The sequence below is a fragment of the Myodes glareolus genome, chromosome 4 (assembly GCF_982192425.1).
Source record: "Myodes glareolus chromosome 4, mMyoGla1.1, whole genome shotgun sequence".
NCBI lineage: Eukaryota > Metazoa > Chordata > Mammalia > Rodentia > Cricetidae > Myodes > Myodes glareolus.
The window spans coordinates 696,423-723,515 of record NC_142029.1 but is presented as its reverse complement, the minus strand read 5'-3'; the positions used below and the strand labels follow the sequence as shown (position 1 = coordinate 723,515).

The window sequence follows — 27,093 nt, the reverse complement described above, 5'->3', positions numbered from 1 at the left end:
GGAAGGGTTCACAGTGTATAGTTCCTTGGACCCCATGCTCTTGGGCAGAACATGTCTTTGGAGCACTTCCTCTGTTTCCTGACATAAAAGGAGAGAAAGGGGAATACAGAATGAATGATAATGGCCCCAGATGCTCATAAATTTCAATGCTTGGTCTCCAGTTGGTGGAATTGTTTGTGAAGAATTGGGAGATGTGGCCTCATGGGAAGAGGTGTGTCACTAGGGGTGGACTTTGAGGTTTCAAATCTCATACCATTCCCAGTTAGTGCTCTGTCTCTCTCTGCCTTGTGCCTGTGCTTCAGAATGGAAGCTCTCAGCTATTGCTCCCCTGTCATATCTGCCTGCCTGCCACTATGCTTCCTGCCATTATAATTAGACTCTTTTGGCACCATGAGCCTCGTTTATAAATTGCCTTGGTCGTGGTGTTTCATCATAGCAAAAGAAAATTAACTAAGACACATAAAAATATGGAAATTCATAAGAATTCAGTGAGACTTCTAACCAGATTCATATAAGAACTTTTTCTTTTGTAATAAAAAGGTGATAGAAATAAGAAGGAAAACACTATTTAAAAGAGATAGGAAATCTATTAGGCAATCTTAGTCTAAAAGTCTAAAAATAGTCTAAGATATTCATGGAAAAATTTAGTTGTATAATATGAAATGCCTAATGTGACGAGCATAGTAAAAAAAATGACTTGTAGACATGTCAAAATAGCTTAGTCAAGAACTCCATTACACCCAAGACTGTACCCCAAAACCAGAACCTAGTGACATCACTTAATATAACCAGACACACAACTAGAACCCCACAACGCCCAGATGACAGTATATAAGCAGAGACCAAGAGCAATGCAGTGTTCTGTGCATCTTCAGGATGCTGGTGACACTGGAGAGATGCCATCTTGGTCTGTCCTATGATTGGAGAGTCTTCCCCAGGATCCTGACCCTCGAACCAGAGACCACAATGAGACAAGACCCAAATTTTCAGCTAAGATATATTGCATAGTGAGCAGCCTTGAGGAGGATAGTCAGGAACTTAGAATGTGAACTTTGTGTGACAAGCTTCAACATAATAAAATGTACCTTTTGTTAGACCAAATACAAGTACCTACTTTCTTGCTCGTGACACCTAAGTAAATGAGAGAAAGCTCTTCAATCAAAAGCCACAAGTCAAGTAATATTAAGCCTGCCCCCAGTTACATCACAGAATTAATACAGTTCTAATAAAAATCTCTTATGAATCCCTTAAGGAATTTTACCCCCCATTGAAACTTGTGGAGGTGACGCTAAATTTAAAGTAAAAATAAATAAATAAAAATCCCTAGTGTAACAGAGATAAGCCTATGAAAAATAAAAATGATTTGAATGACAAATCTTTTTTTTAAGTCTTTAGTAAGAGGGATGGGTATATTTATGTGAAAAAGATAATATATTACAGAATAAGTGAGATTCCACACACATTATTTAGACATTTTCTCAAAATTAAACTGTTGACTGAGAAAACTATCTACCAGAACCAGTGCTAAAATAGATGTCACTTAGCATATATATGGTAATAAGATTCAAAATTCCTGCCTATGTTTGAGTAGGAAAATGTTGGGAAGGTAACATAGGAGACTTTGACTTGAACTTATTGTTTAAAGTCTTGTCATGACATAAAGCCAGTCACACTGAACCTCATAGAAGAGAAAGTGGGAAGCACACTTGAACGCATTGACACAGGAGACCACTTCCTAAATATAACCTCAGTATCACTGACACTGAGAGAAACAATTAATAAATGGGACCTCCTGAAACTGAAAAGCTTCTGTAAAGCAAAGGATATGATCAACAAGACAAAATGACAGCCTACAGAATGGGAAAAGATCTTCATCAACCCCACATCAGACAGAGGGCTGATCTCCAAAATATACAAAGAACTCAAGAAATTGAGTTCAAAAAGAACAAATAATCCAATAAAAAAAAATGGAGTACAGACCTAAACAGAGAACTCTCAACAGAGGAATCTAAAATTGCTGAAAGACACTTAAGGAAATGTTCAACATCCTTAGTCATCAGAGAAATGTAAATCAAAACAACTCTGAGATTCCACCTTACACCTGTAAGAATGGCCAAGATCAAAAACACTGATTACAACTTATTCTGGAGAGGTTGTGGGGAAAAGGGAATACTCTTGCATTGTTGGTGTGAGTGCAAGCTGGTACAGCCCCTTTGGATGTCAGTATGTCGATTTCTTATAAAATAGGAAACAACTTACTTCAAGACCCAGCAATACCACTTTTGGGTATATATCCAAAGGATGCTCAATCGTGCCGCAAGGACATGTGCTCAACTATGTTCATAGCAGCTTTGTTTGTCATAGCCAGAACCTGGAAGCAACCTAAATGCCCCTCGGCTGAAGAATGGATGAGGAAAATGTACATTTACACAATGAAGTACTACACAGCAGAAAAAAAATGATATCTTGAAATTTGCAGGCAAATGGATGGAGCTAGAAAACATCATTTTGAGTGAGGTAACTCAGATCCAGAAAGACAATTATCACATGCACTCACTCATAAGTGGTTTTTAAACATAAAGCAAAGAAAACCAGCAATTCCAGAGAAATTAGACAACAATGAGGACCCTCAGAGAGACATACATAGATCTAATCTACATGGGAAGTAGAAAAAGACAAGATCTCCTGAGTAAATTGAGAACAGGGGGACCATGGGGACCATGGGAGAGGACTGAAGGGGAGGGGAAAGGCAAAGAGGGGAGCAGAGAAAAATGTAGAGCTCAATAAAAATCAGTAAAAACATAAAATAAAGTCTTGTCCTGTTTTCCAGGGTGATCTCATATTAAACTTCTTCCTGCCTCAACCAACTACAGGAATCATGGGAACGCAATGCAACTCAATGAGGGCCATGCATATTTACCTCCAAATGACAAAGTTTGTAGCATTTATTTGTGGTGTGTGTTACTTCTGTCTTTCCCAAGCTTTTGAAACTTCAAAAGAGGTGAGGAAAAGGAGGGGGAAACCCAGACTCTAGGGGAGCTTTCCAATGAAAAGGATTCCTAGTAGCAGCTGGGAGAGCAGGAGTCCAGTCGGTCTTATCCCTGTTGCAGGGAAAACAATCCAGTTTCCTGTCTTCACGGACTGTGTGGAGAGAGGCAGTCCCCACCCTTCCCAGGCCTCTTACCATGTTCAGCTCCGATTCCAAGCTGCAGTTTCTAATGTGCGGGAACACGTCATTGTACTTGCTTGGGTAGGTCGATGCCAGGTAGTCCTTCACCTCCTCCAGGTTGTTGACTGTCAGAAAGCCATCTTCAAGGTCAAAAGAATTGGTGAGCAGCAGAATCACCCTGCAGAACAGACCATCATCTTAACCTTCATGACTAAGGAGCTACTGGCCCTAACAGCTCTGAAAATCTCAGTGAGTAGAAGGAGTGGATTAATAACCCTGTGTAGGGAAGGGCAGCTATGAATGTCTGTGCAGAAGCTTCACATCTGATCAGAGATGAGGACAAGAACCGTGACCCTGCAGTGACATTGTTTAATATCTGGGCCAGTAATGTATGATGAAACCGGATGTGGTGGTAGAAATGTAACATTGTACTTTAATATGGCTTGTGCCACTGAGCAACCCATTAATTAACCTTAGAATCACTTAAATTCATATCAATATTCAAGTTATTTGAATATACATTGACTTGCATTAATTTCAGTCCTACTTTAGAGATGGCTACTTGTGTAAGTGGCCACCCTACTGGAATCTTAGCATCTGAAAGATGGTCCTCTGATTTGAGGGATGTTGAAGACAGTAAGTTGTAGTCTCTGGAACTTGACTAGAGAGGTCTTGGTTACACTTGAGATGGGTAATGGGGCTGAACAAACATTTTTTTTCTGAATGCCCCTTTCTGCTAAGTGCAATGACCACTTTAAACTGCCCATTCCCTGCAAGGCAGTTCTTAACTTTTGACCTCTCAGTTTCTGGTGCTGACAGAAGGCAGTAATTATGTAGTCAGAAAATAACTGAACCTCATACTGTAGACCTCAACACTGGTGTCTTTAGTCTACCCCTTGACTTCTGGGAACCCAGTCCTTCCCAGTCACCCTTCCAGCTCAGAGATTTGGAGTATTGCCTTCCCTCTTGAGGCCCAAGGTGATGAGTGAGAACTTAGACTCACCTGTTTAAGCAGTTTTCATAGTTGAAGGTGGCCTTGAAGCCATAGATGGAGAAGGTCACGATGCTGGCAAATATGGCGGTGGTACTAGTGACGATGGACACAATGACGGCATGCTTCTGGCAGTTGGTGGAGGGTTCGTTGTAGCTGGCAAAGGCAATCAGGCCACCACACCCCAAGCCCAGGGAGAAGAAGATCTGTGTAGCTGCATTGATCCAGGTCTTGGGGTTGATTAGTTGTTCCATCTAGAAGGTCAATAAGTATAAGACTGAGGAATCCCAGGCTCAATTCATGACTGCCCCTCCCAGGGGAAGTAGGCCCAAAGGCAGGTGGGGGGGGATTACCTCCCAACTTCCCAAGCTATCTAGACCTGTTCTATGTGCAGTCTATTTCTCAGCAGGTGAACATCACTGAACGTTAGGTAACATTATCCAACCGTCCCAAGGGAATTTAAGAGTAAAGAAAGCACTGTTAATCATAGTCAAAGAACTATTAATGTATGTTCAAATCACTGTTAATGTTAGTGAGAAGCTCTTACCGTAGGTACTCTTTAATGTCTACTATTTGCTTAAATAAGCTAGTACGTTAAGAAACAAGAGTGATCTAACCCCTGATTTAAAAGACAGTAGGACATTCCCAGAGTCCACTCTCTTCAGTAGAGAACCAGCCAGCAAACCATCCCGATTGCCCTCATGCTAGCTCACCTGCTGCGTACACTCTAAGGAAGTTTTGAGGAAATTATACTGCGTCAAAATTATTTGCAGCCAATCCTATCACTAATCTAGACGGCACTGTTTAAGCCTTGACTATTTCAGCTTCCAAAGAACAGTCTTCCATCATGACCTTGGCTAAATTCTAACAGCCATTTTCATCTATGCCAGAGGGAAAATATTTCCCTGTTAGTCAAGAAGGAAGTCAATATTTCCCTGTTGGGGCTGGAGAGATGGCTCAGCAGTTAAGAGCATTGGCCGCTCTTCCAGAGGACCTGTGTTCAATTCCCAGAACCCACATCGAAGTTTCAGGGGATACAACAGCCTCACACAGACACACATGCAGGGGAAACACCAATGCACATAAAATCCAGATTAATCATTTAAAGAAAGTTTATTCCTTTTTGAGGGGAGACAGCCTGTGATTGGTGCAAACACAGTACTTGAGTTGCACAATACTATCACGATGGATGCAAACACCTATTCTTTCTCTCACTGTATAAGCAGGTGTTTGGCTCAATTTCCGAGTTAGCTATGTTGCTCTCTGGTTTTGTAGCATTAGACCTCATAAAAGTCTCCTCTTTTTAATGAAGTGTTCTTGCCTATTGTTGTATAGATATTTCTTCCCAATGAAACATTTCTTCCTGGAGGGTGGCTTGTTAAGATTCAGGAAGTTAGCTGGGCAGTGGTGGTGCACACCTTTAGTCCCAGCACTTAGGAGGCAGAGGCAGGTGGACCCCTGTGAGTTCAAGGCCAGCCTAGTCTATAGAGTGAGTTCCAGGACATCCATGGCTAAACAGAGAAACCCTGTATCAAAAAAAAAAGATTCAGGAAGTTAATGAAACTGACAGGTTTCAAGAGTCACCTAAAATTTACCAGATTCATAAGGCCACACCCCAAGATTATTTAAGTGGGACCAGCTGTTGTAGAGAAGAGACAAGTAATACAGGATGTTCTGGGAATTTAGCTTTTATGCATCATTGCCTGTGTTAGGGTGGGCTTTTCTGTGATACAACTGCTTTTGAATCATCCATGCCCCTGTAAGTAAACTCTAATAAACTCTTTGGTTCACTAAGCTAGGCTTGGACAAACTTGTTTCTTTGGTCTATTGTTGGTCCCCTATCTAGGAGAAACAGCATTCGTTCAGTTTTTCCTGAAAAGGTCGTACAACATCTTCTTTTCTCCATCATTATTAGAGTAGGTTGGAGGGAAAACAGGAAGAAGAGATTGTGGAAGTGACAGGACTGTCAGAGGGAAAGGTGACAACATCGTCATCATCATCACCACTGTCATTAAAGCAGCAGCAATGACAGGCCAGCTGAAGAGTTCCAAGGAGAGTAGGAGTTGGAAACAGAGGTCCTTTTTTCCCTTTTCTTTTTATTTTCGTTTGAGACAGGATTTCTCTGTGTAGCCCTGGTTGTCCTGGAACTCGTTCTTCTGTAGACACCAGGCTGGCCTTGAACTCAGATCCGCCTGCTTCTGCCTGGGATTAAAGATGTGCACTACCCCTGCCCTGCTAATAGCAGAAATCTTAAAGACAGCAAAGACTTTGAAGAGTTGAAGACTAAAGATTGCTTCTGTTGCTGGATAAATTCCAAAACCCCACAAAGCTAGGGGCTAAGGGTTTAAGATGCCCCAGACAGGCATGAGAGCTGTCACACTAAGGGGGTCCATAGAAAGGTTTTACAGACATTTGTTTCCAGGCACCAAATTGGCTAAATGAATAATGTGTCTGATTTTCCACTGAAGAACACTGGCCTGGAAAGAAAAGGTTAAGGGAGGAATCACTGCAACCTGCAGGGAAAGGGACTAAGGATGCATGGGGCAGATCAGGGAAATGCCTGGAGTGGCATCTGTGGTATCAGATCAGTAGAGCATATAGACAAGGCTTTGGGCGAGACCTGGAGCAGGCAGGCAGGACAGGAGGGAGGAACTGGCACCAGCCATTAGGGGTAGTAAATGTGTAGGAGGGAATGGATTTAATGCTCTAGAGTGCACAGGGCTGAGAATGACCTGTCTGAGGATTGGTCCATGGCCATAAGGTATCCACGGCGATTGGCCCAGCCTCCTTGGTTACTTACAACTTTTCCTTCCTTGTACTATGATTTTTTTTCCCTAGGCATACCAAAACGTACCAAAATGGGTTGCTATAAGCAGAGACTGCACTTTCATTTCCTGGCCTCCCAGACCAGAATAATCACACAGAAACTATATTAATTACAAAACTGTTTGGCCAATGGCTCAGGCACATTCCTAGTTAGCACTTACATCTTAAATTAACCCATTCTTATTAATCTATGTATCACCATGAGGCTGTGGCTTACTGGTAATGTTCTGACATTTTTCTCCTTTGGCAGGTACATGATGTCTTGACTCTGCCTACTCTCTCTATATATCCCTGTTTAGATTTCCAGCCTGGCTTTACTCTGCTAAGCCATTGGTCAAAACAACTTTATTAATCAACCAATAAAAGCAACACATATACAGAAGGACATCTCACATCAGGTAGCAACACCGTCAGAACTTCTCCCCATACCTTGGGTGTGAACATGTATATCAGGCCATTGGTGGCTCCGTGGAGTGTGAGGCCCTGAATCAGGTATATGATGAGCACAAAGTAGGGCATTGATGAAGTGAAATAGACCACCTGTGGGAACCCAGTAGAGGAGTCAATCTCAATTTGTCAGAAGTAGTTATGCAACAGTATGCAAAAAATTTTCTCAAAATTATCAATATATATATATCATTTAAATGAAGAAACTGTTTTTACAGAATGCTTAATTTAAAACATATGAAATTAAATCAATATAAATGCTGTGAGCTCTTAAGGATTAATCAATAAAAGAAAACCTCACTCAAGGGAAGTGTTTTTTGAAGCTTAGTGCTGCCCTACCAGAGAACAGCACTGTGAGTGGAGGGTTCTCTCCCGCCAGCCAGTTCCTGAATAAACACGCAGAAGATTAATATCAATTACAAACTGTTTGGTCTTTTATCTCAGACTTACTATTAATTAGTTCTTACATCTTAAATTAACCCGTTTCTATTACTCTACCTATTGTCACGTGGGCGTGGCATCAGTTCACATCTTGCTTCTCGGGCAGCTATTGGCATCTCTCAGACTCTGCCTTCTTGCTCCTTGTATCTTTGCTTGGATTTCTTGCCTGGCTCTATTCTGCCTGGCTATTGGTCAGATCAGCTTCTTTATTAATCAATGGTAATAAAACATATCCACAGCATAGAGAGAGGCACATATCACAGCACACTAACATGGAAATAGAGCAAAGCACCTGCTTACATCACCTGGAAGATGGATCATAGCATAGTCTTTGGGTCAAATGCTTTAGGAGTTTGCCCACAGCTGGTAACATCTGGAATAAGCACTGAAATTATTTTACAGGGTCTGAAAGTTTTCAGGACAGGTTTATCAACTCTAATATGAAAGTAAATAAAGCCAGGAGGCTATGAAGAACAATTTTTAGGTATGACTGCTTGATTGTCACTGTCAGAAATGATACCAGAAACAAAAAGGACCCGGAAACTTGTCAAGTTGGTCTGCCTAGTAACTATGTTCATCTGGGATTAGGGTGTCCCTTGTTAGTCCTTGTGCTCAGGGGCTCTAGTCTCAAAGCATCTTGGATAACCCTCCCCATATTTGCCTTTAAAAATTCCCCCTCAGCCTCTGTGAAAAATCCTTAGTCTACTATGGCATCCGTTTCTCCAAGGCTCTCAGTAAATACTATAGTTTATTGTGGCACCATGCTTGTTTCTTCTGTGCTATAATAAATCATTTTAAACAAAAGCAACTTAGGAGAGGAAAGGGTTTATTCAGCTGATGCTTCTAGGTCATGGTGCAACACTGAAGAAAGTTAGGGCAGGAACACAAGAAGGAATTTGAAACAGAAGTCAATAAGAACTATTGTTGGATGGTTTGTTCATAGGACCATGCGTAGCTAGTTTTCTTTGTTATTATACCTATTTTTATTGTTTTTATTGAGATATACATTTTTCTCCATTCCCCATTTTCCTCCCCTGCCCCTTCTACCCTCTTCTGTGATCCCCAAGCTCCAATTTACTCAGGAGATCTTGTCTTTTCCTCCTTCCTATGTACATCCATGTATCTCTCTTAGGGTCCTCTTTGTTGTCTAGGTTCTCTGGGGGTTTTGGATTGTAGGCTGGTTTTTCCTTGCTTTATGTCTAAAAGCTACTTATGAGTGAGTACTTATTCGTCTTTCTGGGTCTAGGTTGCCTCACTCAATATAGTTTTTTCAAGATCCATCCATTTGCCTGCAAATTTCAAGATGTCATTTTTTTTTTACTGCTGTGTAGTACTCCACTGTGTAAATGTACCACATTTTCTTTGTAATTGGGACTATCTACCCAGGGAATGGTGCCATCCACAGTGAATTGGGCCCCTTAACATCAGATAATAAGGCCATCATCAGCTTGTTGGCATAATGTTGTATAGAGATTTTGGACACTGGCATGTTTATAAATTGATGATAAAATAATCAAGTGAATATAATTGATTCAAAATGAACATAATAATCAAAAAAATCCCCTATAGACATGCCCAAAGCCAGTCTGATCTGGAAAACCCTTCAACTGTGATTCCCTTTTTAGGTGACTCTGGGCTGTGTCAAGTTGACAGTTCAAGCTAACTAGGAGAAGCACTTTTCTCTCTAGCCCTCTGTGAATACTTGCAGAACTCACTATGGCACCCATCTGTCCATGGCCAAATCCATCCAGGCACAGCCCAGTGAGGCTCCCCAGCCCACCTTGCCAGTTGACTCGGTGCCTCTCAGGATGCACAGATACACCATCAGCCAGGCCAGGGTGAGGCACAGTGCTGGCCCCCACTGCACTCCTCCGTTCTCCTGAATGGACGGCGAAATGTTGAGTGTTTTCCTGTACCAGAAGTACTGAGTTGATGAAGCCCTTTCACACTCCTCGTCATAGCCTGTGCGGTTACCATTCAGTGGGCAGACAGACCACGGCAGGGGATCCTTTGGAATGAAGCGAGAATCAACAGAGAGGTAAGGGGAAGGTCGAGGGTTTGGTGGGATGATGGTATACAGCCTTGGTAGAATGATCTTGGGAGAGAAGAAGCTGGTCCCTCAAGGGTAAATGGCTGCAGCCTTTGAGACTGATAAGGACTTGGGTCTTCAGGGGTAACGGATGGCATGGAGGATGATTGGTTTGGTTTGGACGTTGAGCATTCCCCAAAGATCCACACCCAGAAGCTGTGATCCCTTGGATGAGGAGGTGCTGTGGATCTTTAGGAGATGGGGCCAAGTAAGAAGTCATTGGGGTGGACACTCTAAGGAGCTAAGGGGAATCTTGTCTCTTGTTGTCTATTCAGGTTTCATTATCACTGTTTCCTCCTATATGTATTTAGGACATGATGTTCTGCTAAATTTCATTTTTTGCTAGAGGCCAAGTTATGAATTAATCTTTCCTCTTTCTAAGTTAGTGACTAGGATATCTTGATCTAGTAAAGCTGACAAGAGTTGCTTCTTACTGAAATTTTACATGTGCTTTTTGAGGACTACCGCACTCTCTAATGGGTCTAGAAGACTCTGTTACTAGCATCTGCATTGTGACAGACCAACTACAATAAAAGGACACTGACCCAGCATCACTACAGCAGCCAAACTAGGTTTTTAAACTCCAAGCTTTTGTACCACTGCTGGGATGGTCAGAACTTGTTAATGATGGGGCTGGAGAGAAGGCTCAGCAGTTAGGAACACTGGCTGTCTTCCAGATGACCTAGGTTCAATTTCCAGAACTCACATAGCACCCACACAATACTAACGACCATTTATTACCCCAGTTTCAGGAGATCTAATGCCATTTTCTGACCTCCACAGGTACTATACTGATGTAGTACATAGATATAGATGCAAATAAACACCCATAGACAAAAATTTTTAACTAAAAAATACTTGTCAGTGACTCATGGTTTCTCTCCTTTCCCTCAACTTGGAGCAAACCAGAGAAAGCAACAGTTAAACAGTTAGCTCAGTTCCAACTTCCCTAAGCCAACTCATCATTAGGACACCCTTAAGAGTACAGACAGATGCTTCATCCCATGGGTGTGGAACAAGAAGGAGGAGAAGTCCAGTGCCTTGAAGGTATTGAGTCCCTTGAGTGAGAGACCCTGGCACTAGTGACCTCCTTTGAGCAGTAATTAGCAGGACCCGAGCTAGGCAGTTAAGACTCCTTGACCTTGTAGGGTGGGAACAATGAAACCCTTTTCTGCTTTCGATTGTTTTAACTGGTTTCTTTGGCACTTACAAACAAATGAACTTAAATGTTGTCAATGATTATAATCTAAAGCCAACTGCTCAAAGAGGTAATATTGGGAACTGAGGGAAAGAAATAAATCTGATCAGAGTTGTAGGTGTGTGGGAGTAAGCCTTCTCTAAGGTAAGTACCTTGTTGCCCAGGTCTGGGTTCTATGAGGTCAGATTTATAGGACAAAAGTGTTCCACTAATAGAAACAAATAGAGAAAACTCTTGTTTCAAGGCCACATTTCACAGGACGTAGCTCAGGGCCCAGTGGCGTTATTAGTGATAGATGGTAGCAATGCTACTCTACGAAACAGCAGGAGCCAGGTCTGTACTCTAGGGTACTCATCCCCTGAGATCCTAGCTTCCGGCGGGTCTTGCTAGTGGATGTGAGAGCTGTTTTGCAGGTCTTATCTGGATGTTCCCACAGACAGCTACCAACTGTCCCCATCTCCTTTGCTTTTAGAGTGGTTTCTCTCCCTTTAGTGTGGTACATCAGAATCAGAAGTTCTATGAATGATTGAAGGGAAGTACGCCTTCCCCTCAGGCTCCCTTCGGGTTATAACCCACAGACTCCTCCATTCTTCTTGGAGGGGAGGCCTATATCCTCTCCCCTTATTGTTCCTGGTGTGACTGAGCCTCTGCTCACCTGGAAGGAGTGGAAGAGGTACCAGATAGTCCAGGTGTTGATGACATTGTAATACACAGAGACCAAGAAGGAGACCACCAAGCTAGCAATGCCTGAAAGGAATAAGAAGGCTGTACTGAGAACCAGGTATGGTAGCCTGACCTATAAGCATCCCTAGGAGAGACATGATGGGACCACCCTGGGCAGGAATACTTCCCCTCCATGTTTTTTTCTTAACATGACCTCACATTTACGACCTGATTCAGAGGCTTCTTCCCACAACTTCTCATACATTTTAAACATCTAAGGCCCTGAACTCCATGCTCAATATGTGTCTTAGGCAGTGTTCTACTGCTGTAAAGAGGTCCTGGCCATGGCAGCTCTTATAAAAGAAAGCATTTAATTGTGGCTTGCCTACAGTTTCATTATTGTCATGGGAGGAAGCAGGGGGCACACAGGCAGACATGGTAGCTGCCTGGGAGCTGAGAGTTCTACCTCTGGATCTGAAGGCAGCAGGAGAAGAGAGACACTGGGGATGACTTGGGCTTCTGAAACCCTAAAGTCCACCCCCCACTGACACACTTCTTCCAACACCTCCTAATTCTTTCAAATAGTGGCCGCTATGCATCTATAGGGGCCATTTTTATTCAAACCACCACAATGTGTCTTAGATTTTCACAACAGTAGTATTCCTATTTCACAGAAGAGAAAACTGAGATGAAGACCACTGAGCAGAACCAGGATACAAACCTCATTAAAAAGGTCACCCATGGGCCTGATATGACAACTATTCTCTAGACTAGGACACTGGGGCCAAACACATCCCTCTGTTATTAGGAGAGATGGAGAAGATAAATAATCAAGTGATTGATCCTTTCTTTGTAACCACAAAATGCAACCTTCCAGTAAAAGAACTGGCTGAGAAAAATATCTTACTTGCTTATATACTGTTAATCTATAACAAGTTGCTTGGACATGAATGTATATGGGTTCTTGGAGATAACTTTTCATCTGTAATACATAAAATGTTTAATTATGTGAGGGCTATTAAAAAGATGTTATTTTTTACTTGTATTCATTGTGATCATTCACTTTAAAATAGAATGTAACCACATTGTAATTTATATATTGCTTGAAAGATACTACTAGGGTATATAAGCTATTAGGGAAAATAAAGACACAGAAGGGATACATCTAGATGGAGGTAAAAAAAATAAGGAAAACAGAGATGACAGAGACCCTAAAGGTGTGTAGGTGTGTGGGTGTGTGTGTAAGCATGCACACACGCATTTCCCTTCTTTGCCAGCCACAGAGGGTTAAGTTTTACCCCGCTTGCCAGCCCCAGAGAATTAAGTTTTACTCCCGTAGATAGAAAAGTCAAACTGAGTGATTAGTCTGCTGATTCCATAGCTCCCTTCCAGCTCCTGAGCAGCTGAAGGCTAGTTCCCACAGTAGCTCTCAGGACTGTTGCTGACCTTGGTCCTGGTGGGAATATATGGTTCCCACCACCACCACAGGGAAATCTGGCCGGTAAGTGGTGTCAGTGCTCCTTGGGGACTCAGTTGCTTGCTTCCCTATTATACAGAGCTGACCCCTCCTCTCTCCGGAACAACTGCCCCCCTTTCTGGATTGGAAAGGTACCCAGAATAACTGTGGCCATTGATGGCCCTGGAACCTGGGCTTTTACAGAAGAGGTGAACATGTCTTGGAGATACCAGAGGATAGCAAGTGGAGGTCACTTTGAAAAGCTATGGGTGGGATGTGAAGCCACCCAGTGTGCATAGGTTCCTTGACTTCCAAACTTCGGCAAAATTTATGGTGCCCCTAAGTGGTGTGGTAAAGATGAATAAGCTCACACAGTCATGCCATTTTCAGTAAGCAGAGACAGTTGTGTACATTCCCAGGTGGTAGGGGCTGGGACTGAATGAATGCTTCTGTGCCAGGCAGCCAAGTTCAGTCAGAGTAGAGATGCCCCAAGGTGAGAGTTTCCGTCGGGGGTGGGGTTCCACATGAGGGTCAGAATCCAGGGCCCTCTCTACCCAAGTTCAATGGTAGCCCTCCCTGGGCTGTCAGTTCACGCAACCACAGGTCCTGCTCATCGACAGCAACCTGCACGCCTGTCATACCCAGGAACACACCAGTCTCTGTCAGAGGAACTGAAAAGGATCCCACATACCGACACCACTGAGGTAGGGGCTGATGGTCCTCCAGGCACCGATGCTGCCCTGCCGCATGCGCTGCCCCACAGCCAGCTCCAGGTACAAGAGTGGCATCCCCTCTACGATGAACATGATGATGTAGGGGACCAGGAAACTCCCTGTGAGAGTACAGAGCTGAGCATTAGGTCAGCGTGAGAGAAGGAATTTACCCTACCCCTCTCTCCATGCAAGTGTGCTTCTATCACCCAGCCTTTCCCCATCCAGTCCTCTTTCCACCCCAGCCTCACCCTCAGACCTTTCCCCTCAAAACCTAGTTCTTCTTCCTTTGTATCTTTTACCTCCACGTTCATCCCTGCCACCCCTCTGATCTATCTTCTGTTGGTTGTACCAATCCAACCTTTCATTCATCAATCCACCCATCCATGTCTCTCCATTTTCCTGTTCACTTTCCATGCATTTTTCTGTTCGCCTATCCATGGATGACAGGCAGCCATGTTAGTTATTTAAATCTTTGACTACTTTCATCCTGGGAGGCAAACTGCCACTGGCCCCAGCTCCTTGAGCGTCATTCTCCATGGCTCTGCTGGACCAACTTCTGCCAGCAAAACTTTTAACCTCCTTTCTGAAAAGTGTGTTGGGGAGACTGGGAGGTCAGAGGACAACTTTGGAAGTTGGTTTTCTCCTTCCACCTTCATGTGGCTTCTGGAGATTGAACGCAGGTCACCAGGCTTGTGTGGTAGATAAGTATGTTTATCCACAGGGTCATCTCACTAACCCCTATCTTCTCTTTCAACATTTAAGGGCTGTTGAAAGGCTAGACCAATAAAAGTTGCTAAATACTTCTAACTTTGCTCCTGAGTGTTTGTCTTCCTACAGCTTTGATGGAGTCTATGTGACCATACCTTTTCTAAGGTCTGATCATACAGGGTCTGTGGGTGGGGTGGAAAACTCAGCAAACTTGCTTCCTTCCCTGAAGGGTTCACCTAGGTAGAGGATTTCGGATGCTTTAGAGTTGCCTGGGTTATAGAATGTTCCTTCAGACTTGATATTTTCAGAGGGTTTAGTGGCCTAGCAAATACAGGGGCAGGTAAATTAGTTGGATCACCCAGTACACAGAACTTCATACCACATCCTCCTTTTAAAGAGATCTCTGTATATCTATTTTAAGCATGTACCTTCAGTCTTAAATTTCATTTTGCTAACGGTGACTTAAAAAAACCTTTCAAATCCACAAATTCTTAAGGAGTGGTCTGTGAAAGGAGCTGTAAACACCCTCCCACTGCCAGATAAATGTACAGAGGCAGCAGGGACACAAGATTGCCCATCAAGTCAGGGGCATGGAGGCATGACCCAAGACTGCTTTGGCATCTTCTCTCATCCACCCAGTTCATGGTTCCTTGGATGGGACCTGAGAAACTCCAATGGGAGAAAGGCATACAAAAGCCAAAGCCTGACACAGCAGTAGCAGGGATTGAGGGTGGCTTCTAGAGGGAACTGACTCCTTGGCATTAAGGGAAACAGACGCATAGGCACACACAAACCCTAATAATCATAAAATGCACCCCTGGCACATAGAGGCTGCCTGTGTAACAGTGGTGTTGGGGTCATCTATGGGACTACAGAGCAAGAACTGAACTTCCATGAAGAAGACCCAACTGCAAAGAAAGGGAATAGCTTTAATGCTTTAGTTGGGTGGGGCCCTAAGACCAGTAGTCCTCTTAATTTGTGTGGTTTACAGGGTTCCTGAGTCCTTCCGCTTTCTCCCCCAGGTCCTGTTTTGATACCTGCCCTCATACCTTCCTGTCATTCCTTCCCGCAATGTGTTCTGGGAGCAAGAAGCTGCCATATTAGGAAACCCGCTTCCCCTACAATTTTTTTACCTATGCTGCTCTAACTTTCCTTCAGTGATCCCCGAGTCCCACTCAGAGGTCGATACCAACAGCTGTCAGGGCAAGGGGCTACAATAGCTCTAGCTGCTTCTTGTTGAGAGAGGCAGGGTCTGGGCTGGGCTAGTCTGAGAGAGGTGGACTCTTACAAGGCAGGCTCTTGGGGCCTGTCCAGTGGGTTGCAGCCCCACATCTTCAAATATAACCTGAGGTCATCCAATGGGTCCATTCAGGGCTCCAGTTCCAGCTTTCAGGAGACTCTATGTTCCCTTTGTGATGGCTAAACTTGATTGCTGACATTGATTATACATGGGATCAACTACAGCACAAAGAACTGGGCACCGCGGTGGGGAATTCTCTTGGATCATTTGAGATGGGAAGACTTACCCTAAGTCAAAGTCATACCTTCTGGTTTTGGCAGTTTCCCTAAAAGGATATGGAAGGAGGAAGCTTGCTACCATGTTCTGATGATGAGGCTTTCTTTTGATGGTGTTAGAAACTACTTCTTCAGGTTCTAACAGACTGAAACATCCAGACTTGTGGACTGAAAAACTACAGGATTTTCGGCTCCCCCCTCTAAAGAAGATAGCTATTGTTGGACTATCTGATGATAGCCTATAAACTAGTATAATAATTCACACTATTATTTCTGTCTTTTTAGAGAACTCTAATAGACCCTTATAGATAAGAAGTTGAGTTGGGACTCAGATCCCTGAGTATCTCTTCAAATGAACCACAGAATAACAGACAAAGAACAAACACTCTGATTAGACATACCTTTTTCTTAAGTCAGGCCTTATAATTGCCATGGAGCATAGACCAGTAACTCTATTTCTTTAAGCCTAGGTTCAACATTGGTGTATTGAACTGTGGCCTCTTATATACCTTATATAATCTGTCAGACATTTGTAACATGATTAAGCCTTCTTGTTTTCTTTTCCCTTCTAGAAAAATATCCAGCCATCTTATAAGACAACAGATCAACAGCCACCAAATCTAGGTGTGGCAATCTTTTGCAAGTAGGACCAGCTGAGGTCATGAAGGTGGCAGGGTTTTGGCTTGGAAGATAGTATTATATAACATCACCTTAAGAAAGTTGAACCCAAACTACATATATATTACTTGTATATATACTGTTAAACAACAGGGGTTGGTAAATTCCCAGGTAAAGCTTACAAAAACAAACAAAAAAAACAAGACAAAAAAAAAACCACAAGACAGTCTTTGTACAGTACATGGTGATCTGCCATGACAACACTTTTGATTTTAATGAGCATAAGCAGCTCATATACCATGAAACAATGTCTTTAATCTCTTGTTCTTTCCCCTTGTCACAGTGTGACATTGGTATCCTAACAAGAAAAGGAGCTTTGGAGGATATTTTGAGGCAAACATGGTTGAGTCTGAAGTAGAAGGGCCAAATTCCACCTCTAGAGTCAGTTTCTCAGGGTGCTCAAAACAGCACATGACAATTTACACAAAAGGCATTTGCTCCTCTGTAAAACCAAACCCAGTGGCTTACAATGGACAGGAGAGCTGCTGTTGAATTTAGTGACCAAAGTACCTGTTTTTCTTATAACCAGCAGAGAATTATCCAGGTAAGTCTCACTCACTGGGTCATACACTGGGAACAAGGGATTGAAAAAAAAAGCTATCCTTTTAGAGTTAATAAATTTTGTAAAGCCATGGGTGAGTGGCAGTGAGCAAGGAAGTTATCTGCCTCTCTAATGTCTAACTGAAGGCCTTCTCCATCTAGACTTGGGGTGACCAACAGTTTGGAAGACTCTCCCCACAATCAGTTTGCATGAGACTGAAAATGGAGGCAGACGATAACTCAACAGCTTGTGCCGAAGAAAAGGTTCTGCAGACATAGGTGGCCGGCAGCCTCCTACAGCCTCCTGCAAGGGAAACACCCTGTCTTAGTTAATACTCGGGACACAGCTCTTGACCAAAACCAACAAAAGAAATGTTTGTTTTAATGTCTAATTAAGTTCACTGTTTGAAGAGGCAGCTGAGTAGTGACTTTGGAAGAATCTTGGAAATAGTTTGTCTCATTTACAGTGAGATGAAAGAAAAAAAGAGATGTCTTGGGTCAGTATTGCCCCTTTTCTACCCACATTCCCTAGCCCATCTTGATGGACTGTTGTGGGATATTTTTCCCTTTTTGCTTTTTGAGGGGTCCACCACCTGGCTCTCAAATAAATCACACACAGAGGCTTATTCTTAGTTATGAATGTCTGGCCATAGGTTGGATTGTTTCTAGGGAGCTTTTCTTGTCTTAAATTATCCCCACTTCCTTCTTGCCTCTGGGATTTTATCTTTCTTACTTCTGTATGTCTTATTGTCCTTCTCACTCCATGGCTGGCTGACTGAGTGGTTGACCCCTAGTTTCTTCCCCTCTTTCTCTTGCTCCTCCTCTTTGGTTCTCCTATTTATAATCTCTGCTTGCTAGCCCTGCCCATCTTTGCTCCTGCCTCACTATTGGCCGTTCATCTCTTTATTAGGACAATCAGGTGTTTTAGATAGGCACAGTAACACAGCTTCACAGAGTTAAACAAATTCAGCACACAAAAGCCACACACCTGAAAATCATATTCCCCAACAATGGTCATCTCCAGCTTGTCAACAATCAGCAGCCAGTGTAGTCCCAGGAAGAGGCTGAGTACCTAACTGTGGTTCAGTTCTCTGCCATCTCCCAGTTTCCCCCCTTTAGTTTTCTTAGTGCAATACTGCTGTCTTGTCCCTGGACACAGGGAGTCAGGTCCAAGGGCCCTAGAGCTCCATTTGTACCCAAGGCATTTAATACCATCATTCATCAAACACTTGATTTGGTCAGGCAGTGCTGTGTACACCTTAATCCCAGCACTTGGGAGGCAGAGGCAGGTGGATCTCTGTGAGTTCAAGGCCAACCTGGTCTACAATGCAAGGTCCAGAACAGCCAGGGCTATACAGAGAAACCCTGTCCCCCAAAACAAAAACAAACAAAAAACCCCCCACTGATTGCCATGTAAACCATCTGTCTATGTAAACTTTATCTATGTAAACCACACAAGCTCTGGAAGAGGTGCTGGAAGCCATCTTGTCTGAATCCATTTAGCACATGCTATGTGACAGGGACTTCTCTGCTCCAGCCTTATATGATCACAAAATACACAATTATTGCCTGTGATCAGTAACTGACATAAGTTCACAGAGCCAGAGAAATAGATGCAAAAGGAGACAGATCGGTTCCATCCCATTAGTCAACTGTCACACGTGTTATGCAGGTGTAAATGGACAAGACTCTATTAGGAAGAGCCTGGGAGCCAAGATTCATAGTGGATAGCTTCGAAGAAGCCCAGTGCTTTAGGATCTATCTCCTTTTGGGGATACATCAATTCAGAAATTCTCTAACATTCATTTGCATAAATCTCAGAAAAACGTTTAGAATTTCCAGTCCATTATCAGCCTTGGCTGACAAGCCTAACAAGTGGACATTTGTAGGATACTCTTGGACACTGGGTAACAATATCTTTCGACTTCTGAAGATCCCCTGACCATAGCAACCATGCCCAACTAAGAACCCAGTGGAGAAATAGAACTATACCCTGCTACCATGGGAACCAAGAAGCTAGGGGGAGAATCACCTTAGGTGCTCAGAACACTGCAGTCTGCCTTCAGAGCCCCAGATCTTAACCCCTTGTTCTCCTGACTCCACTGCAGTGAATGGTTTCAGATACACCTAATGTACCCCTCTGTTGCTTCTGGGAGCACCCTGAAGGTGCTTTCTTTATTGACCACACTTGGAAGACATTGTGACATGCTAGGAAACACAGGAACCTGGAAATGGCCTCTTAAACTTCACCCAGCAAGAAACCAGTCCACATAGCTCTAAAACCCACATAGGATCTGCTCATAGCTGTGGAGACTTGCTACACTTTTGGTTTATATGTCTCATATTTCCCATTACAGGGTTTAAAAAATCCTATCAAGTGTTCCTTACTTAAGGTCAGTGGATAAAAGAGATCCAAATGGGTTCATGACACAGTCTAGGGAGCACACAGCCTGTGCCACGTGTAAAATAAAAGAGACATGGGAAGGCCCTGCCGAGCTGATGTGTCTCCTGAGCCAGGGCAGTTTCTCTGTGTAATCCTGAGTTTTTGGAAAATCACTCTGTAGAACAAGCTGACCTCAAACTCAAGAGATCTGCTGCCCCTGCCTCCCGAGTGCTGGGATCACCCTAAGTGCTAGGACTAAAAGTGTGCACCACTATGCCTGGCATATTATTTGTTCTTAAAATTGATTCTTTAATATCTTGGGATCTTAATGAATTCCTAATCTTAAAAGATCCAACATTCAAAACGACCTAAAGTAAATATTCCTTTTGGTCTATTTTCCCCCTTCAAATTAATAATCTGTAAGCAAACACCCTAAGTACTCAAAACAAATAATTTACCATATGTACCCATAATAAGAGAATATGGGATATTTTCCCATTTGTCACACAACTGGAGAGTAAAAAAAAAATGTGGGTGTGCCCATAGCACAGTGGAGCAGGCAACAAGGAGAAGATATTCTACATCAAACTGAGGAGAACCGGGGTTGGAAATGCCAGGCAGAGCAGCATTAATTCCCGGTGAAGCCTTCAGCTACAGCCTCCGAACCCAAGCAGGCTGATCTTTCTTTGCCCACAGCTGTCAACGGTAGCAGCTTGTTTATCACCTGGCCCTGGGCTGCTGAAAATTCACATGAACTTCCCAGGTCTGGTAATCTTAGTGATAGAGGCTCATGATAACAAAACAAAACAAAAACCTCTCCTTTAGCTCCAAGGATTGATAGTTACTGCGCTGGGAGTAGAAGTTTGGACGTCATGACATTTAAGCAAGATTTCAGTAGCTCTACCCACAGCCGCCAGCTAAATGCTCTTGCCACTTTGTTCCCCACCCAGCAGCTTGGGGATGTCCACAGCCCAGTGTCTTTTGTAAGGCCAGCAGAGGGCTTTACTCATACACCAGGGACATGCGGGAGCTGGGCTAAGGAAGGGGCATGTGTGTGGAGGGGGTCATTTGTTCCACCACCCCAGCAGTAGCTATGTGAGTTCTGGGAAAACAGCTAAAGCACCTTGGGGCACCAGCACCCAGTAAAGATTTCCTACACAGCGACAGAACTTGCCCTGCTAGCTCATTCACCGGCTCCATTTGAATTTCGGGTACTGCCCACCTCGAACTCAAAAGCAAGCTTGGTATCAACTTTCTTTCCTCTGCACTGGAAAACGTCAGGTCTAGTTCAGGTTTTGCCTGTGTGCTAGAACAGCCCAAGAAAGAGGTAAAAGCTGAGCAAAGCTTCCCTACCCAAGACAGTCTACTTCCAGGTGCCTACACTTAGCTATTCACAGCTCACAAGCCCTGGATGGGCTAAGGAAGCCACCAAGAAGAGGGGTAGGGAAATCTACTCCCTCCTACCCTTCCTCCTCTGGAAGATACTTGGTTCCTCAGAGTCCAATGTCTCTTGGCTTAGTTGTGGTTTAACTCTCTACCCTAATTATCATATGGAGAGCCAAATGAAATCATTACCTTGCACTATCAGAAAGTCCTACTTTTCTTCCTCCCTTTCTGAGCTGTCTGCTCACCGTGTTAGTTGTGGTTGAAAGGTTCCTTCCCTTGAGTGCCAGAACAGTCATGGACACTTTCAAGTCCTTCTCCGCAATTTTGAGTCAGGTATGTGACCCTACGGAGGGGTCTTCTCACATCATTGGTGAGAGACGCCAAGAAATGTAACAGGGATGCTGACAGACATCTAGGATATCATGAAGCTCAATTCCCAGGGACAGAAAACAGCGGCAGGGAAGCGGAAAGCAAGTTTTACCTCTTTGGGATGGGCGTGGCCCCCAAGGCTGTCAATCATCTCTTACTTGGTATTTGATAGGCTATCTGGGATCCTCCCTTTCCCCCTGTTGGTATTGTTTAGATGTCTCCTCCCCACACCGTGCCTTAGTCCTGCCCTTTCTCTTCACAAAGTCTTCCAGGAACAGGAAACAGCCAGCTCAAAACCTGCTTTGCAGAGGAACCCTAGCATGGTCTTAAACTGTCATAAGGCATTCTGCTCTTAATGCATTGCTCAATCTACTCAATTGTGGGCTCTTGGGTTGTATCCAGTGTCCTTTCCTAAACCAAGATTGGGAATTCAGGTGGCCCATAGATCCCAGAAGTGGAGCAGCTGGAATGGAGGTCTCATGAAGAGCCCTGTGACCATGTGAAAATAGTGAAGGCCTTGGAGGGGGCAATAAGTACTTCATACTAATGGTCGGAGCTCAGCTTGTCCTTGTGTGCAAGTAGGGTCTGAATACTGTCTTCTTGCTCCAGAGACTTTTGAAGGCTAAGTCCCCTCCCTGCTCTGTAAAGGCTGGGTTTTTACCCTTTAGCAGCGTGATGTTGAAGGAGGCCAAGGTCTGTGTAGTTTGTTCTTTGAGACACCTGACAACGGAAGCCAGATTCCCGCATCTGTTTGGAATTATGCTCGAACTCTCAAAGGCGGTAGGATAGTCTCATTTTAACCCAAAGTATCAAGCAGTAACTATAGCAGCTCTGGCGTGGCCCATGGTCAGTTTGTCTCTGTGACAACCTGTTGTTTGCTTGTCTGCTGCCTAGGGCCAGAAGCAAACTCACACCAAGGAGGGAGTGTGGGCATTAGCTTGGCCTAGCAATCACTTCCATCACTTCCTCAAACCTCCACAATATAATTCAAGCAAAAGAGTTCTGCAATCTTTTTTTGTCAAGAAAACAATAACACAACTGAATATAATGAACCTTAGTTGGTATTATACTTTATACACAAAAAAAGAAGAAAAGGAAGTAGGTCACGCTCCCTATGCACAACCCAGAGGTTAAAAACTTAGATAAAGAACAGAGAAAACCTTTATTACTTCAAGTTAGGCAAAGATGTTTTAGATAGCACAGAAAACGCCTTGTGTGTGGAAGCAAAGCCCAAACCTTCCTTCTTTGCTGGACTGTGGGTCAGCTCTTTGACATCCAGCTGTCCTATAATTCATCCGGACTCTAGGGAGGTAAAAGCTTTAGATGAAAAGCCCTCGTCAGTCAGATATGCTGCCCTCACTGCACATTGTACTCACCTCCACCGTACATCTGGCACAGGTAGGGGAAGCGCCATACATTGCCCAGGCCCACAGCATAGGAGACACAGACAAGTAAGAACTGCAGGGGCTTGCCCCACTTTGGCCGCCCCTTCTCCACAACCCGAGACTGATCATACTCTGATGACCCCAGTCTTCCTGGGAGCTGACCAGGGTTTTCAGGACCTCCCCAGGACTGCAGCTCCTCGTCCACACGTGCTGAAGGTGATTCCATCTCCTGAGACAACTCTCAGTGTAGAATGAGCAACTGCTGTGTTCTCTTCTGGATTCCAGGCACCTGTGTTTTCTGCTGTTCTGTCTCCAGGACTCTGGAATCGACTTACTGCCCTATTTGGCATGGATCTTCTCTACTTGGGTGGTGTCCCCTTCTCTGCCTCAACCTCACAGGCGGCCAGTTCACACCCTCCCACTGATCTTTGGTCACATTCTTTTCTGTTTCATGTCTCTCAAACTCTGGAATTTCTGGGCTCCTCAGACTGCTCTTAAGGGTGTCTGCAGAGAATTTCACAAAGATAGGATTGTATCTGCTGGAGGCTGATGGTGAACAGGACAATGTTTAGCTACAGACTGCGTGATCTGTGTGTCTGTCAATTTCTATAGAATAAACACTCTCACTATGGGGCATCCTGAGCTTCCAATACAATTCATTAAGTGATACAGGACACCATTACGCTGGGTTCCCACCTTGCACATACAATGACACAGGCAGTCTCAGAGCATAACCGACAGTAAGGAATCAGAAATGGTGAGTTTTGAGTACTGTGTCTGATTTATAATCTATACATCCTCTGACCTCAATAATAACCGAATTTAACAATCATCCCACTGAAAGGGATGAAGCCCAGTTCTCTGGGGTGTCCAGATTCCCAGCACAGGTGATTCAGTCCCATTTAACCCCACCTGAGTGTTCCCAGGAAGCCGTTTTGGCTAATGGATGACTGCTTATAGGTGGGAACTTCACTGTGTCTACCAGAAAGTGGATGCAAAAGACTATCAAACCGTGTCACCAGAATTCTGGAGGGAAAAGAGAAAGGGAGGACAGCTTTAGACAGGGTCCTGTAGTCTTACCCTACCAACTAAGAAGGTTATACAATTTTCAATCATTTGCTCATCCTGGTGAGTCCACTGTTAATTAATCATTGAAGTTTCTAGTTTCCCGTATGAGAAAGTCCAAACTCCTTAGCTCTGTTTACAAGGTCTTGAGGGTTTTGTTGGTGGTGGTATTGCAGTTCTTAAAAGAAAAAATTATTTTTATTGATGGCTGTGAATCACCATTTGAGTGCCGAAAACTGGACCCAGGTTCTCTCCAAGAATAGCCAGAGCTTTTTAACTGCTGAGCCATTGTTCCAGCCCCAGCTTTTGAGATGGGGTTTAACTAAGTTGCTTGTTTAGGTTGGGTCTTCAGTCTTTCTGCTTCAATCTTTCAAATAAGTGGGTTATAGGTGCACCTCACTCACCTGGCTCATGTTGACTTCTAATAACAATTATTATATTATTTGATATTTGTTTTGTTCCCTAAGATATGGTCTATCTGGAGGAAATTCAATGTGCTTATGAGAATATATATTCTACAGTTGTTGTATGAATAACTTTTAAAAATGATAATTGATTTGTTATCATTATACAATGATCTCCCTTTCTCTTTGTTTTACAGGATTTTGTTGTTTGTTTTTTGAAACAGACTTCCATGATGTAGCCTCGCCCTGGAATTCATAGAGCTATCTATCATCTATTTGTCTTGGCCTCCCCAATAGTGGGAATTCAGGCACAATTTTTACCGTTTTTGGTGTGAAGTCTGTTTGATATTATCTTTTCATTTTCTAAATTAGTCTGGTCACATAACAAGAAGAAGTCTTCTATAGACAGAAGCCTGTAATTGCAACCAGGAAATGAGAAAAAGCCCGACCGTAGACACTTGCTTTGAGTTTTATCTACAGTGACAACTTTTCTTCATCTTATGTCCCAGATCTGAGTCAAAGTTTTCTGGAATAAACAGAAAGTGTTTTGGTTAATGTCAAGTGCCAATTGGTGAGAAAGAGGACACATTCCATAATCACCACTGCTGTGCCTCGAAACAGAAAAGATTCGTCTGAGATATGACTTAGTACCAGCCCAAGAGAATTATTGAGAAACATCTTGCTCTGCGTGTTGCAGGGGGCCCCTTGTTTGTCCCGGCCGCCCAGAACCGAAATAACCACACAGAAACTGTATTAATTAAATCACTGCTTGGCCCATTAGCTCTAACTTCTTATTGACTAACTCTCTTTTTTAGGGATGTGGGGGGAAAGAAAGGGTTTATTGGGCTTACCTATCCTGCATAGTACACTGAATATGTACTGAATATGTATGATTCTTCAAGGCAAGAATCCAAACTGGGCAGGAACCTGGAGGCAGGAGCAGATGCAGAGGCCGTGGAGGATGCTGTTTACTAGCTTGCTCAGTCTCCTTTTTAAAAAAATTGATTTTTATTGAGCTCTACATTTTCCTCTGCTCCCCTCCCTGCCTCTCCCCTCCCCTTCAACTTTCCTCAAAGGTCCCCATGCTCCCAATTTACTCAGGAGATCTTGTCTTTTTCTACTTCCCATATAGATTAGATCTATGTATGTCTCTCTTAGGGTTCTCATTGTTGTCTAAGTTTTTTTTTGGATTGTGATTTCTTTGCTTTATGTTTAAAAACCACTTATGATGAGCAGAAGATACAAAGGAGGGGTAAGTGTGTTCCTGACCTGCCACACAAGCCCGGTAAGGGAACACACAATTTTCCCACCATCCTTATCTCCCTGGGTATTCTGAAGGGGCAGCTTCCCCCAGCTAAACCCTCTCTCCTCCTACCCCATCCCCACTTTCAGCCAGGAACCCCTTCCCTTCCTCTCTCCCTTTTTCAGGGCATAAAATCCTTCAACTCAACCTGTGTGGGCGCCGCCGGGACAGGGCGGTGAGTGCAAACGGGAGGGAGTTCCTTTGTTTTAATAGCCTGCCTGCAGCAAGGTAGGACTGCAGGCAAAGTGATTCCTGGCCAGCAAGGGGCACTATCCTGTAGCAGAAGACCCAGCGGAGGGAAGAGCCATTGGAGAGCATCTGAAGGAAGAGATGGGCAGGCGCCAAGGCAAGAATTCCTCCAACAATCTGAAAAACAACATGAAAACACCAGATCCCAGTGATCTTACAACAGAAGGACTTGAACACCCTATTCTGGAAGAAGTGGAAAACAGTGTCATTATGAAAAGCAATAGAGTCTCTTAAACAGGGTATGTCGGGATGGAGTAGGAGGAGAGAGGGTTTAGCTGGGGGAAGCTGCCCCTTCGGAATACCCAGGGAGATAACTCACTTAAAGAAATAGAAGAGAAATATAACAAAAAGATTGAAGAAATGAGTAAATTCGTAAACGATACCCTGGGAAACCAAGAAAAACAATCAAACAGGTAATGGAATCAGTTCAAGAATTGAAAACTGAAATGGAGGCAATGAAGAAAACACAAACCGAGGGCCAGCTGGATATGGAAAATCTAGGTAAACAAACAGAGACTTCAGGAACAAGCATAACCAATAGAATACAAGAGATAGAAGAACGAATCTCAGATTATGAAAACAGCATAGGGAAAATAAACGCTCTGATCAAAGAAAACAGCAAATCCAACAAATTCTCATCACAAAACATTCAGGAAATCTGGGACATAATAAAAAACCAAATCTAAGAATAATAGGGGTAGAAGAAGGAGAAGAATTGCAGATCAAAAGTCCAGAAAATATATTCAACAAAATTATAGAAAAAAACTTTCCCAACCTAAAGAATGATATTCCTATGAAGGTTCAAGAAGCATACAGAACACCGAATAGACTGGATCAGAAAAAAACATCCCCTTGCCATATAATAATCAAAACACAAAGCATTCAGATTAAAGAAAGGATATTAAGAGCTGCAAAGGAAAAAGGTCAAGTAACTTATAAAGGTAAACCTATCAGACTTACACCAGACTTCTCTATGGAAACCATGAAAGCCATGAAAGTACCTGGATAGAGGTACTGCAGAAACTAAGAGACCATGGATGCAAGCCCAGACTACTATACCCAGCCAAGCTATTGTTCACTATCAACGGAGAAAACAAAATATTCCAGGACAAAAA

At 43.4% G+C, this 27,093-nt stretch overlaps 1 protein-coding gene across 3 annotated transcripts in view; it reads right to left on the bottom strand.

Moving 5' to 3' along the window:
* Window positions 1-23,351, bottom strand: part of LOC125393742 (sodium- and chloride-dependent transporter XTRP3B) — a 34,103-nt gene extending 10,752 nt beyond the window's left edge. The window contains exons 1-7 of one of the 3 annotated variants that reach the window (XM_087905114.1): window positions 22,949-23,351; window positions 13,972-14,112; window positions 11,817-11,908; window positions 9,655-9,882; window positions 7,416-7,526; window positions 4,173-4,414; window positions 3,185-3,347 (exon numbers count right to left, since the gene is read on the bottom strand). In XM_087905114.1, the coding sequence (XP_087761240.1) occupies window positions 3,185-3,347; window positions 4,173-4,414; window positions 7,416-7,526; window positions 9,655-9,882; window positions 11,817-11,908; window positions 13,972-14,112; window positions 22,949-23,183 (1,212 nt within the window). In that variant the 5' untranslated portion in view covers window positions 23,184-23,351. Of the gene's footprint in view, window positions 1-3,184; window positions 3,348-4,172; window positions 4,415-7,415; window positions 7,527-9,654; window positions 9,883-11,816; window positions 11,909-13,971; window positions 14,113-21,392; window positions 21,654-22,948 lie in introns of those variants that run through there. The other 2 variants (XM_087905117.1, XM_087905115.1) reach the window with 2 other exon arrangements.
* Between the last annotated feature and the right edge of the window lie 3,742 nt (window positions 23,352-27,093).